The sequence below is a fragment of the Acromyrmex echinatior genome, chromosome 2, assembly GCF_024713525.1.
Source record: "Acromyrmex echinatior isolate Ae372 chromosome 2, ASM2471352v2, whole genome shotgun sequence".
Classification (NCBI taxonomy): domain Eukaryota; kingdom Metazoa; phylum Arthropoda; class Insecta; order Hymenoptera; family Formicidae; genus Acromyrmex; species Acromyrmex echinatior.
Genome location: NC_141853.1, coordinates 22,234,005 through 22,248,127, shown reverse-complemented (window position 1 = coordinate 22,248,127; position 14,123 = coordinate 22,234,005). Strand labels below are relative to the sequence as shown.

At 38.2% G+C, this 14,123-nt stretch overlaps 2 protein-coding genes across 3 annotated transcripts in view; both read right to left on the bottom strand.

Annotated features, from left to right (window-relative positions):
* Nucleotides 1–435: 435 nt before the first annotated feature.
* Nucleotides 436–14,123, bottom strand: part of LOC105151006 (uncharacterized) — a 37,281-nt gene continuing 23,593 nt past the window's right edge. For both annotated transcript variants that reach the window (XM_087402664.1, XM_087402666.1), the window contains 3 exons: nt 10,787–10,866; nt 9,885–9,984; nt 436–4,517 (listed from right to left, as the gene is read on the bottom strand). In XM_087402664.1, the coding sequence (XP_087258790.1) occupies nt 1,376–4,517; nt 9,885–9,984; nt 10,787–10,866 (3,322 nt within the window). In that variant the 3' untranslated portion in view covers nt 436–1,375. The remainder of the gene's footprint in view (nt 4,518–9,884; nt 9,985–10,786; nt 10,867–14,123) is intronic.
* LOC147910642 (uncharacterized) lies at nt 6,536–9,878 on the bottom strand. Its single transcript, XM_087402667.1, has one exon. The coding sequence runs from the start codon at nt 9,719–9,721 to the stop codon at nt 6,746–6,748; it is 2,976 nt and encodes a 991-aa protein (XP_087258793.1). The 5' UTR covers nt 9,722–9,878; the 3' UTR covers nt 6,536–6,745.

The following is a 14,123-nucleotide window of genomic DNA, read 5'->3' as shown; positions in this document are numbered from 1 at the left end:
TAAGTAAGATCGATTTAGAATCAACCTGTTGCTGTTCTAGTAATCACCGAGTAAAGAGTGAACTTGGGGGTAAAAAGTCCATCATAATTATACTGAAAAAAAAATATCCAAGCGTTATTTTGCTTCATCGTTTTACATTACCGCATTTCAATTGTTATTGACACAGTGCTTCGATTATGTAAAAGCAAACGTAACAGGTTCCAACTTTAATCGCCATCCATTAACATTTATTATCTATATTTTATGCTTGATCAAACCATCGTCAGCGAATGTAAATTTCCAATTTTTCTGCGATGCAACAAGTGCTTCGTTTGCAACAAATTAAATTAATTACGTTGCCATAAATTCATTTATGATTCAATTATTTCAGACTCGAAATATTGCAGCAACCTTTAAAGATCAATGTTACGCTTTGACGCGAGAGAAACACAAACGTTTACATTCTCCAATATTTATTTACATAACGTATATCAGGGTGTTACATAGAGAGTTTACATACTTATCTATTTATTTATTTATTCGTTCAATTTTATTTATTCAATTATATAGCGTACTTTACAGTGTAATTAAGCTGCCCAATAATCGGCTCCATCATACGTCTTCGCTCGCCCTCCAGCGAGAGGGTAAGAGAGCAGTGCGCATATACCAAAACAATTGTAGAGAGATTAAAAAGCGACTTTCAATAAAGATCCAATCGATCCTGTGTGTGGAAGAGAGCGAGAGAGAGAGAAAAATCTCTCGAAACCCCTCACCAATCCCGCGTCTATCTCGATCGTCCTGCTTTCAATAAATTATCCCTAGAATGCATCTTATCACATTGTATATCGCGTGTCGAAAGGCATTCTCACGCAAGGACCCGAAGGCTAAAATTAAACACCTTGTTAATCGAATAGAGTTTTTTTTTTGTAGGGAACACGTTGAGGGCATTTTCGTCGAACTCTCGCGTGAAGAGGAGGAGCCTGAAAGAAGATGCGTTACCCATCTGCAACGTTCACGGCGATACCTTGAAAGAGGAGACGCGTATTCGGTGATCGTAACAGTAGTCCGTGTTCCCCTTCGTTGTTTTAGCTTTCTAAGTGAAAGGACGATCGTCTATCGCATCGCATCGCATCGTTTATGGATGGACAAAAATGATTGCCCGTGAAATCGCATCTCGAATCGGCCGCGAAGAAGTCGGGGGGAGGGAGGATGGGGGAGAAACCGCTTCTTCGTTTTCCTCGACTACCGTTATCTACAGGACTACGGTTGTCGTCACGTCGTCCATCGCCGTTATCCGCCGCATGTCCACCGTATTGCGCCGTGAAATTGGAAAATGCGTATCGCCACACGACTCGAGAACTTCCATCGCTGCTCCTCCGAGTTCTTCGCTTCCTTCTCATTCCTCGCCGTTGATTCTCTTCTGCACGTGACCTAGATACCGCGCGAAACCCTCACTGGCATGCTTAAGAATTGTCAGACCCAATCTGAACTTAATTTCGGCCACCTTCTTTACAAAATTTATAAGACTGAAGCCCTCTGAGGGCTTTTTCGTGGTCGAGCTGTCGAACCACTCGATTGTTTCGGGGTCCTTCGAGTCCGTGGGATGCGTGGTATCAGTAGACTTTTCTGAAGAGACGCTAGTATCGCCGTCATCTATTTTTCCGACGGTCGTGGAAGTCGTGGGAATCTCCGTCGTGTCCTCTGTATGTGTAGTTTTCGAGGTGGACTCCTTTACGCGCGTATTAGCTTCCTCTTGTTGTTTCCTCTTCTGCCCCTCGAGATCCTCTACTTCGTTTTCGTTGCTACCCTTCGTTTTGTGTGGCACTTCGCCACCCGGCAGAGCCGAATCGATGATATCCAGAATCTCGTTGCTCAGATCTTCCTCCTTCTCTGCCTCCTCGCGCTCTTCTTCCAGTTCACGTTTCGTTGGAATTATCTGAATTACCGACTCCCTCTTTGATCTTGAGCGTCGCCCTCGGCCACCCTCGTTAAGGGCAGAACGTTTGACCTTAAGAGATCGCGGTCCGTGCTCGACGGCCACCGCTGTTGGCGTTATTTCAATCTCTTCGTATCCGTCATCCACTCGGATAGTTGATGCTCCCAAATGGCCATAACTGTGCAACCCGGCCGCGTTCGGGAAATCAAAGTTCTGCGATACCTCTCGCTCAAATTGCGTCTGTCCAACCTCCGTTGACATGTAACCTTTCTTGTTGTCCACCGGCAAATTCGCTGCTTTCACGTCGAATGGATATTCCTTAGGTACGTTACCAACTACGAATTGCCGATTTGCCGCTGAACTCGTACCGACTTCCGCGAAATCTGGACGTTTGCGATCGTAATAAAAAGCTGGAGTGGTTTGTGCTTCGGGATATTGGAAGTCCGTGTTCCGATACTTTACTGCTGGTTGAGTGTTCTCCACGGCTTTGTAAACAGGAGAAGTAGACACCGATGGATATCTCGTTTCGACCTTCTTCGTTTGAGTATCATATGCACCATCATAATGCTGATAGTGATAGTAGTTATTGTTGTAGTTATCTTTCGTTCCTGGATATTTATTCTCATAATTCGTCATACCCTGGAACACCTTGGATAACATCTCCTCCTCGCTCTGCCCGTAGTTACCGCCATATTCATCCATATTGTACTTGTAATTCGGCTCCACGTCGTAATTCCTTCGAGTGATAGTACCGCCGAAGGGATACAGGAAATACGAAGCGAGGCCAAGACCTAAACCTACCAGTGACATGACGCCGAAGCTAGGCATCACTTCGCGACTGAGGAAGTTGTAAATCTGAGTGCTGATCGCCTTCTGCGGTTGCTTCTTCTTAGTCTTCGTCGTGTTCGCCCCAACTTTTGTTTCAGGCGCGATTTTCGATTCCTGGACTGCGTTATCTGTGATGGTAGAATCAGTAACACTCTCGTTGATTTCCATTAGAACGGGCACCATCGTCGAGGTTGGTGCCGAGGTCGTAGTAGGTTTGCGCCTTCGAGTCTTGTTCTTCTTTCTCTTCGAGTTATGCCTCGGCCGCTTCGTCGTGGTTGACGCTGTCGCGCTTGTCGATGTCGCCGCATCCGCCTCCGCTTTTGTTTCTACGTTAATTTTGGTCAATTCGGGATTAAAGTCAAATTTTAGATCTATTCTGGAGTCATTAAGATCGTCCGTATCCTTCATCATGATTTCGTCCATGTTATCGACCTTCTCGATTGTCAAAATTGGTGCGTTTACTTTGATTGGCTCTATCTCGATTTGTGTGGTCTCATCAATAGGCTTCTTCAGTTGCACCTTCAGTACGTTATTTCCTTTCGTGTTGACTGGCTTCGATCTTACTGGTACTTCTACGAGATCCACGGTCGACAAATTCGACTTGAACGTTGTACTGGCACTCACGGTAGCCGCGGTGGTAGCCGGAAGTAAAGTAGTCGGAGTTTTCTGAGTGTCCATGAGCACTGACGCTTTTATCTTCGTAACGAACATTGGTTTCTCAGTATTTTCCAGCTTGTCTTGCGGCGTTGTGATGATCGAGAGCGGTTTGAAGGTCACCTTCTCGATTTTACCAGTCGATGTGGAGGTCTCATTCTTTACCGTTTCGTTTTTGATTGTAGGTTTCCTCGTTGGTTTTGGTCTCACTGGTTTCGTCGTCGTCGGTTTCATTGAGGCCGGTTTCGTTGTTGCCGGCTTAGAATGCAAAGTTGTTCTCGGCGTGGTAATTTTCGGCTTAGAAGTAGTTCGCGGCGGTTGATTCTTCTTCGTCGTGAGAACAGTCAACGTAGCTGTTCCATCACTCGTCGTCGAAGTGCTTGTTGTTGTAGTGCGAATCACCTTCAAAGTTGTGCTCGATGATGTTTCCAAATTCTTTTCTGAATTCTGAGTAACTTTCTCCGGTTTCGAAGTCACGATTTTCTTTGTTGTCGTCATACTCGGTTTCTTTGTGATTATAGTCACTTTTTCGGTGGTTATAACAGGGGTTAACTGTGGCGTGGTCTTCTCCGTGATCTTTTCTACCTGCGGAATCGTTTCTTTTTCGATCGACGAACTTGGTCTTACTGTAAGTCGTACCTCCGTTTGGAATGGCTGCTGTGTCTTCGATTTCTCGATCTCTACGCTCTTTACGGTTGTGGACGGTGGATTCAGTAGGATCCAAGTGGAGATACCGCCAGTAGTTGTCGGATGATTTTTGTAGGCGGTAATCAGCCTCGTTGTGCTCATCTCTCGCTCAAGCTCTTCCTCCGTCATTGCCATCGCTTGGCCTGGATGACTACTCTCGAAATAACTGAATTTAGAATTAATTGGCCTACCGAAATGCACAGGCTCTAAATTGATTTCTGAACTAACATCCCTCATCAACAAAGGTACACTGTTCTCCGAGGATTTTGGCGTAGTCGCGACGTTGTGTTCGGCTTTGATGAGGTCTTTGTTATTCACATTTACCACGTCCTGTGGATTTGTAACGTTGAGAAGTTGAGTGGCGACGGTTCTCAGAGACTGATCCATATATTGCAGATCCTTCAAATCACGATGAGTATCATTCACTTGCCCACTGAAATAAAATTTCATCATTAGATTTGTTGAGGAGTTATAAAACATAATTTCGCTGAGCATTTCCAATTTTTATCATTGTCACTTAACATGATTAACATGATTAACATGATTAACATAATAGGATATCGCGCTTCATATCGCGCTATATAAAAAATAAGTTTATCATGTCATTATAATAAATATTGTATGATAATATTTCATTTTATTCTGAATCATGATTTTTATTAATTATTCATATAATAATAAGATATACATATACACACATTTTCTCTCTCTCTCTCTCTCTCTCTCTCTCTCTCTCTCTCTCTCTCTCTCTCTCTCTCATTTATTACTAATAATTTTTATGAATAAATATATAGCCGTTAGCCGGATGAATTAAAGAATTAACAAAAATGTCTAATGGCTATTAAATTTCTTACCTTTTCTATGCAATAAGTAAGGCTTATTTGCACAGATTGACACCTTGTCAAACACTATGAGTACAATTAATTGTAAGTTAAGAAAGTAATAAAGTGCAATGCAGCAATATATTGAAATAAATTATTATCTACAATATGTTTCAGAATAAAATAAAAAGATTTTCTCTAAATTGAAGCTCTTATAACTCAGTTATAAACTTTAAATCGTTTTCTATCATGAGAGATGTAATTTAGAAGCAGTAATTTTTAATTAATTGTTTTAATTAGTAGTAGCAATCGAAAATAAGAGATTTCCGCGAATCTAAGTTTAGAAGAAGAAATAGATTATAACTTCGGTTTCCAATTTTGATTTATAAGATGAATTTAATTTATAAAAGAATCTAAATTTTTTAAGCATAGTCACAATAGCTGAAAAAGAAATTAATTACGAAAAATTAAATCTTGATGGAGCAAAAGGTATTTTTATACTTGATACGTTTAAGAAATTAAAGTAAATAAATAAAATGTAAGCGTAATCATCCGATAATTTTGACACAATTTAAAATAATAATAAGATTCTTCCTTTAAGATAAATTTTATTATTTTTCTACCACAATAATAAAATAGGATTTAGAGGGATCGCAGGTATAAAGATAGGATCATATATTTTTTATACAGCATATAAGAAGGCGTAAGAAATTATATACTATAATTGCCCAATAAGAGAAATATTAATCTTTGTTTGTAATATTTTATTAACATTACATATTCGTTGGCACAAATACTGTTAATGCCCTGAAATGCTGTAAAATTTAATTAAATTAAAATATCAATACAAAAAGAAACACTAAATCATAATCCTTTGTCTTATGTCGAGTTGAACTATTAAATAATTTTTTACAGTAATCGCGGTATATAATTATAATCAACAAACCATGTTGTTGGAATCTCAATAAATTTCTCTGAATAAATAATAAATATTATTTGATTAGTGTTGAACCCCTCCAATTAAATAAAATTATAAACGAAATACTTGATCTTCACTTATTTATGAGAAATTTAGTCCGCAAAGAGATAATATTAAATATTGTTAAATATTTTAAGTACTCAAAGCATCTTTTTTAAATACTACATAACAAATTTTCATAGATATATGATACGATAAAAAAATGACGCAGTATTCTCATTATTCTACACATAATAACGATGAATAGTAACATACCGTTAATTAATAATTATTAATAGTAACGTTATAAAATATTAAGTTAATTATTGCATTGATTGTCGTCCATTCATGTAATTATGTGATCATGTAAATAGCGAGTAATTTCTTACTATGCTACATTTGGCGTAAGAATAAAAAATAAAAATTAAATATTATATAAGATATATTATTTGTGAGTATAATCATCTTAATTATTTTACATAAATTATATTTATGAAGGACGGATGCGAAAATTATTAATTATTATATTTATTTCATTATGATTTCATCCACCCAGTCGAGTAAACTTCATTCTTAATGAATGAAAATACTATACAATTATCTGCATTATCATTATATGTGCTACATTATCCACATAATGTTTTAAAAAACAAACATAATCATCTAGCTATCTTCTTTCTTTGCTTTTCTACTAACCACGTATCATTTTCAATCCGTATCAAATGATGCATACGATCACTCGGTATATCTTGTAATTTCTATCCAATTTAAGTAAAAGTAATTCTAATAGCGGGAGCGTACTTGCTTCATACAAGCTTTATACTATGGCTCTCCTATTTACCTGAAGTTTATCAAGCGTTACAAGATCAATCGGTATTCGATTCATCTTCTGCGCTTCCTACGTCTACTCTTCCATTCGTTCAGACGATCATACTTGTGCACGGCTTGTCTAACAAACTCCTCAAGGTTCGGTGTGAAACCGATCGTCTTGTCAGCGGAGCGCCCGAATTCGAAGGCACTCGGTAGTGCCCACGGGAAGATGAACGCGGCTATGCCGAGTATACCAGCCGCCATTGCGACAAACGGTGCTGAAGTAAGGCTGACGACGCCATAACCCAACGGATTTAAAAAGGAAAAATACGTTAAGGCCTTAGCCATGTACTGCAACACGTCGCCTGGCGACATATCAAAATCAAAATCAAAGTCATCGTCATCATCATCGTTGTCGGATAACGTTCCTGAAGCCGACGACAAGGATGAACCAGCACTGCTCGATAAACCGGGTTTAGTTGCGATATTAAGACTGGGAAGATTCGGTAATGCTGACAATTGCAAGGAACCTGGACCAACATTAGACTGACCGGTCACCGGACCGGGTTTGACTAAATACACCGGCAATTCCTGAACGACGGGCACAGATGGATTTTCGGAACCGAGAGTTCCGGCAACAGATGGCCCGCTCGCAGAAGCACCAGCAGCTGGTGGATTGATAGCGGAACTTGACGCGTCATTGCCGGGACCGTCAGCAGGGCTCTCTTCCGCGTTCGTTAATGAAACGCTGATGCCCTGGGACACCTCAACTGTGTGAAGACTATCGATGGTCGACAATCCCAAAGATTGAGCGGGATCTAGAATTTCATTGGGATCTTTCTGGGAATCATAGTCATGTTGATCTGGTTGCGTTTCGAGCAAGTTAGAATCATATGTTCCGGTCGAAGCGATTATGTAACTATTCCAAGAATCCACATGGGAGAGATCGGTAAGCACATCAGAATATTTCTCGCTTTCATCTGTACTATCGTAGTTCTGCGTCGTTAATGAGGCCTGATGATCCTCCGCAGTCGCCGGTGAGCTGCTTGGCTTAAACACATTAGTATTCAAAACATGCGAATTGACGATTATATTCAGATCTGTGCATCCTTCCTTGCTTTGAAGCGTATTGTTCACCCGAGTATAAGTATTTATCATAATCGTCGGACAGTTTGTATTGTAAGTCGAAGGGGCGGTATTAATCTCCTGCTTGGAAATATTTTTATTCTCGTCGTTCTGAGAAGTGAACATTACATGAACGTTGGGTCTCTGCGCCAAGGACTCTGAAGAAGATCCTGAAGAAGTCGCTTGATTAGCAGCTGTCGCGTCTGTTTCCGGTGCTTTCAATTGAGTCACGGTTACATTCGGTTTCTTCAGATCATCATTCAAGATATGAACCACCGTATTCTGTGTCACGTGTGTTGTAGGATTGTAAACGGTCTTGTTTTGCAACAATGCTCCACCAGGCCAGGAAGAAGGAATCAAAGGAGCGGAAGGATTCGAAGAATCCGTTTCATATTTGAGAGATGTAATTGAACTTGGATTTGACCACCGGATTGGATAGTTTGAGTCTATTGTATCAAGATTCTGACTCAGCGGTACACCTTGAAGAACGACGGTCTCATAATTGTCGTCGTGGATATTCAACGGACGATTGGGTTCCAAGTTTTCGTAAATCGACTCTAAATTCGACTCGATCGGTTTGTCATCATTGTAATCGAAATACTGCGTATTGTTCGGAACGATTTCCGGCACCTTTAACCAATGGATGATCTTCTTTACACTGGAATCAAGGATTGGGTCCGCATGATCAAAATAGTTGTTCGACAATAGGATCGGTGTTTCTTCAGCACTGGAAAGACTCGACTCATGACTCGATTCCTCGTCCAGAGATGAAGTATATTTCTCATAATTATACAGATCTTCAAAGTTCTGAATTGCATCATTCGGCCAGTTTTTCAAGTACGCATCGTATTGTACGGTCGTATCGTTATATTTGTCCATCGTTTTGTTTTCAGTGCCAACTTTCTGACTCGGCGATTCCTGAACAGACGAAGATTGATTACTCTTCATCGGTTTGGACGTCACGTGAATGTTCAAGCTGACGGGCTTCTTCGCACCTGTTCGCGTAAAGTGCTTTGCTGGTTTTCTCAGTTGAATGTCGGTAGAAATATCGTTACCATTCTTTACCTTCATGTTCAATGCGACGTTGCTGGCATTCCGCCAATTCGAAGTCGAGTACGGATACCGAAGCTTAACGAAATTTCTATGGAACGTAGCTGCGTTCCTGTGGCGAAACGCAGGGAATTGACCAACGACTTCAGATTTAAAATTCGGAATCAAGGCTGTGTCCACGCCATGCGCTGATCTTTCTGAATTATTCAAGTCACCGTGCTGATCGTCAATGGAGCGAGAAGAATTAGTAACGACACTCGGCTTTGAATTTCCGTGCGAAATCACGCTCGAGTTTGTAGGTTTGCGAATCGAATTACGATCTTTATGAATAGAATGAGTAGAAGCATTTACCTGAGAATCGCTCGGAACATTTGTCCTCGCTATTTGCAAAGAAAATCTATTTACACCCTGCTTCCAACGTGACATCTCGCCTTCAATATCTTTATTCACGAATGAATCAAACCTAACTGAACTGGACTTCCGACGATTTTCTACTGCAACAGAGATATCGTCATTTGTCCTCTCGAAACCAGATGCATGAGTTGCTAAGAAATCATTTCCTGCTGAATATGAGTACTTCGTTTGCGCGACTATTGGTTCGAGATTTTCATTCGAAATCATGGCAGATTTTGATCTCTCTAAATTCTTAGCATTCATCTTTCCGGAATAATCCATTTGACCGACTTTTGAGCTAAATCTTGTCCAATCTGTCCTTTCATTCGGAATTATTTTAGAATTGCCAGAGGAAGCGTGAAACGAAGGTTTATTTACATCGTTCGAATTTTGAACAACAGTAGCGAATTTCGCGATATCACCTAACACATTCGTCCTTGAAAAATATGGAGGAGCATTTATCGCTCTAAATTTAGGCATCGTCCAAATGTCATCGATCTTGGAACGACGAACGCTAAGCGATCGCGCCGCTGTGAAATTGCTGGCGCGTGAATTGACTACGTTCTGTTCACGCGACGAATCTACGGCACTATCGCGGAAATGTGTGATATACTTTCTATTACTTCCGGAAGTCCCCGTATACCTGCTATCGTCTCGAACAATGTCGTGTGACTTGCTCGAGACTTGGATGCTTCTCCATCCCGCGTCGTTCCTTTCTATCGTCTTCGCTTGCGAATCTGCGCCTGAAAGGTAAAAAAACGATAAGAATTTTTATTTTCAATTTTAAAGAGGAATTCTAACGACACAAACCGACTGCCGACACACGCAACGTCGACAAAACTTATGATAATGCACTAATAATAGCGAAATACATGGAATTACAGTCCCGTTAAAACGCGAGGATTTCTCAATGCTTTAAATTCTACCAAGTTAAACATTTCCGTCTTAGGAAATTCGATTTTGCAAGAAAATTTTGCGCGGGTGGTAACGTTGGTGCACGAGAATCAGTGGTGTAATTACGGCTTTAAAGAAGACAAGTTGTTATCTGACACGCTACAACAATTGATGCTATTGAGTATTACGCTCGCGATTAATGCTCTCTTATGCGTTTTCTCCATAATTGGAACATTGAACGTAAATTCAATCCTTTTGAAGAAGAAATGAATAGCGCGTTACTAAGAAAAAGAGAAAAACACAGTTGAGAATTGTATGTAATTGTAGATACAAAGTACACAGATCTGTCACATAAAACGCAAATGCATATATCTAATTACTAACTAATCATTACTTAAACATTCTCTAGCTAATTAAGATACATTAGAGATAACAGATCTGCAATGGAATAAGCACGGTTCATTGGTTACGAATTGCAACGCGACGAAAGCATCAATTTTATGTTTAGAAAACACTGCTTCCTGCTACCAGTTCGTCACGTTACACGGTTTTATTGCTAAACGAGCGTTTTATTGCATTTCTGATCGCATCCTAATTCGAGATATGCATGTATTATCATCATATCGTCATATAATTTTTTGTAAAACCTACCATTCTGCGGTCTGGTGTCACCCGATCCTGCTGCCAACAGGACCACCACGATCTTTAGCAGCTGCATCCGCATTTTCGCACTGAAACAAAAATGAAAAAATTTAAATAGAATCTAAAAGACATAAGACCATAGAAAAATTTTGCTCAACTTATTTACTAATTCTGGGGTGGCATTATTGAGAATGATGTGCAACGAATTGTAAAAAGATAGAGGACGATCCCGCGAATCGAGATACGCGAGGCTAGAGGCTGTCCTCGACACGATGACCCACTCAAACGCTGAACCTGATCTTGAGCAACAATCTAGATATTCTCCAATCTTGGACAGATCTCTCGTTGCACTATATCATCGAGAACAAGTCAACAGGAAGAGAACACATCGGTCGCAAAAAGTAATCTCACGAAAGACGCGATTGCGCGGTTCTTATGAGGAAAGAACGGTGATCGGAAACGGTGGAGCAAACGCGCGGAAGTCGAAGGTTTTAATTTTACGACCGACAAAAGATGCGACGCTTGCGTTAATATTCATGAGGATGGGCACCAGCTATTTTATTTGTATGTACTATGTACTTATATTTCGACAGTTGTTACGATAATCTGACACAATATGTTTTATAAAGTGCGAATATTATCCAAATGTTATTTTTTAATTTATTGTGAACTTATGTTTAACAAAATAGAAATATAATTTAATTTTCTTCTTCTTCTTTTGCGAATTTAATTTTTACTATTTTATAAATAGAATCATAAATATACGATGATATATGGATGATGTAACGTTAAATTTGCACATATATGTAAATTTAATATCCATTTCATGGATGTATTAAATTTAAATATTAAATAATATCAAAATCGATAAATGATAGAGATAGACATCTATAAAGTATTCTAAGCTCTTTCAAAAATCTTCTCCCAAGAAAATTTTACTCGGTATGTAATATACGTTATAATATATATTATATATTTCGAGTAAAATTTTCCTCAAAGTGAACGTTTCGGAATGTAGTATAATTTGTGTTAATATTTATTTTATAAATTAAAATTTATATTTATATATGAATTTTCAATTTTTGAGACGTTTTTCGTTTAAATATCAAGAATTTTGCAACTACATTGAACAGTCAACAAACTCAAAATGCATGTGGTTGTTAATGATTATTGCAATGACGCAATTGTCAAGACAGTTGATTCTGGCGAGTTTACGTAGGTTACACGGCATGAATTTCTGATCATCGATTTGTCAATTAAGGTTTCGATTGAAAGCATCGTTCGTATTCGATGCTTATTTCCGATTGTTCCAATCGTCTATGCACACAGAATGCGAACAATAACATTACTTTACCATTGACGTAAGTTAAGCACTCATCTGCGTAATAAAATTTGTAAAATTTTATACCACACATTGCAACGTAGATAACAATTTTGTTTTAATTTAAAGTTGAATAAAAATCATCGTAATCACCTCTGAATAAGAATCATAATTGACACATATAAATATTTATATATCGAATATCGATATATAAATATAAATTAAATTTTAAAACAATACATTGTGTAGATGATATTTTAAATAACGGTTATAAAGTGCGGCGGCCACGAAATGTCGGAACAGGAGAGAAGAGGGACAGACTGATGATAAACGAACAGAACGTTCTTCCTCCTGCGTTGAAATCTCTACCGAAAGTTTCAGTGAAGGCTCTTACAATTGGTCTTGACCTGAAGTAGTCTATGCGCTATAAACCCTATAATTCTTGGATGGAATTCTCTAACGATCACAGATGATCGTCACGTGGAGATTTTTTTACCGTTGCATTTTTTCCATTCTCATACTTGTGTCCTCTAACGGTACTGAACGGGCGTCAATCTTCTTCGGGTGTCCATCGTATATGACGCCACATCATACATTTCAGGGAATGCAGTCAAAGTGTGCGAGAAGTCCGACAAGACATTATTCTATTGGTAGAATAGCCGTAAAATCCGATACGCGAATTCTACGAGGCATGTACCGTTAACCATTTAAATGTTTCTTTATGAACCAGAAAATCGCAAGCAATTTTATTGAGCCACAAACAATGTTGTGAGAAGATTTATAATTATAATTCTGAAGGAATGTGTCAGATCAATAATATAATATATCATGCAATACTATCAAATACAATTAATTGCCTGGCTAATATAAAAAAATACCAGAATTTTAAGCATGTCGAGTTTAATTTTCAAATATCATAAACTATTTGAAGTTGAAAAAATATTATTAAGAGATTATTATTTGCTATGCTTATAATAACCATTATTGCATGTAGTATATAAACGCTTTAATTTAATAATTAAAGCATTTGTATACTATAAGCATTTATATAATAATTGCAAAAATTGAATAAGAATTTCAATTTGAATATAATTATTTTAATAGAGTCGATAATTTTCTAATGAATAGAACCGTTGTACGCAACAATAATTGTTACTATACATGCTCTTTTTATTTACGCACTGACTATTTTCGATGGCAAGCATGGTAGCAATTTTCTATAACATTCTAGCGTAAATAGACGCAAATGCATTTACGGAGAACTACTCTTCCCCTCTCTGTACCTAATTCAAATCATTTGATAACGAGTAAAATCTAATATATAGGTATATAATAATTTATATCAATAAATAATAAAGAAAGGAATTAATAAGATATTGACAGATTAATTAAAAAAATAAATTATATATTAATAAATATATAAGGGAAATTATATAAGGGAAAGGGATTCAATATTTTGTAAATTTATTAATTGTATCAACATTGCTTAAGATGCAATAGATATCTATCTAATATCTATAATCCTTAAAAATATTATCAATGATAGAAAATTTAAATGAAAGAAACGGAAATAGCTTGTGTCAATCTCCAAGCTGACTGATAGAGGAAATCACCAAAGATTATTCATATAATATCCCTTGAGATCGCAAGAACGATATCCCCATTTCTGGAACGTTGAACGCCAGCGGAAAAGATCGCGCGCAATAAAGACACGCTATTTAACAAACAGATTTGCTCTAACGAACGCTGAACATTCATTGCCGCTAGAATTAGATCATAGTGGATAAGAAACAAAACGACAAGGCATGAAGAATAGCAGATGATCGGCCGACAGTGAGTCTCTCGATCATCCAGGTCAGTAAATCGCATTAATTTCATTGCGATAGGATCAGATCATATTCAAAAGAATAAATAAGCAGTTGTATTGTGAAAATTGGATACGTCTTCATACCGTGACCGTTTCACGTAATAGACATTTTTCACGCAAAAGTGCCGATCCTTAACTTATAATCCACATTAATGACG

Excerpts from the sequence above, each read along its gene's own strand:
- LOC147910642 (XM_087402667.1), bottom strand. The coding sequence starts at position 9,721 with ATGCCTAAATTTAGAGCGATAAATGCTCCTCCATATTTTTCAAGGACG.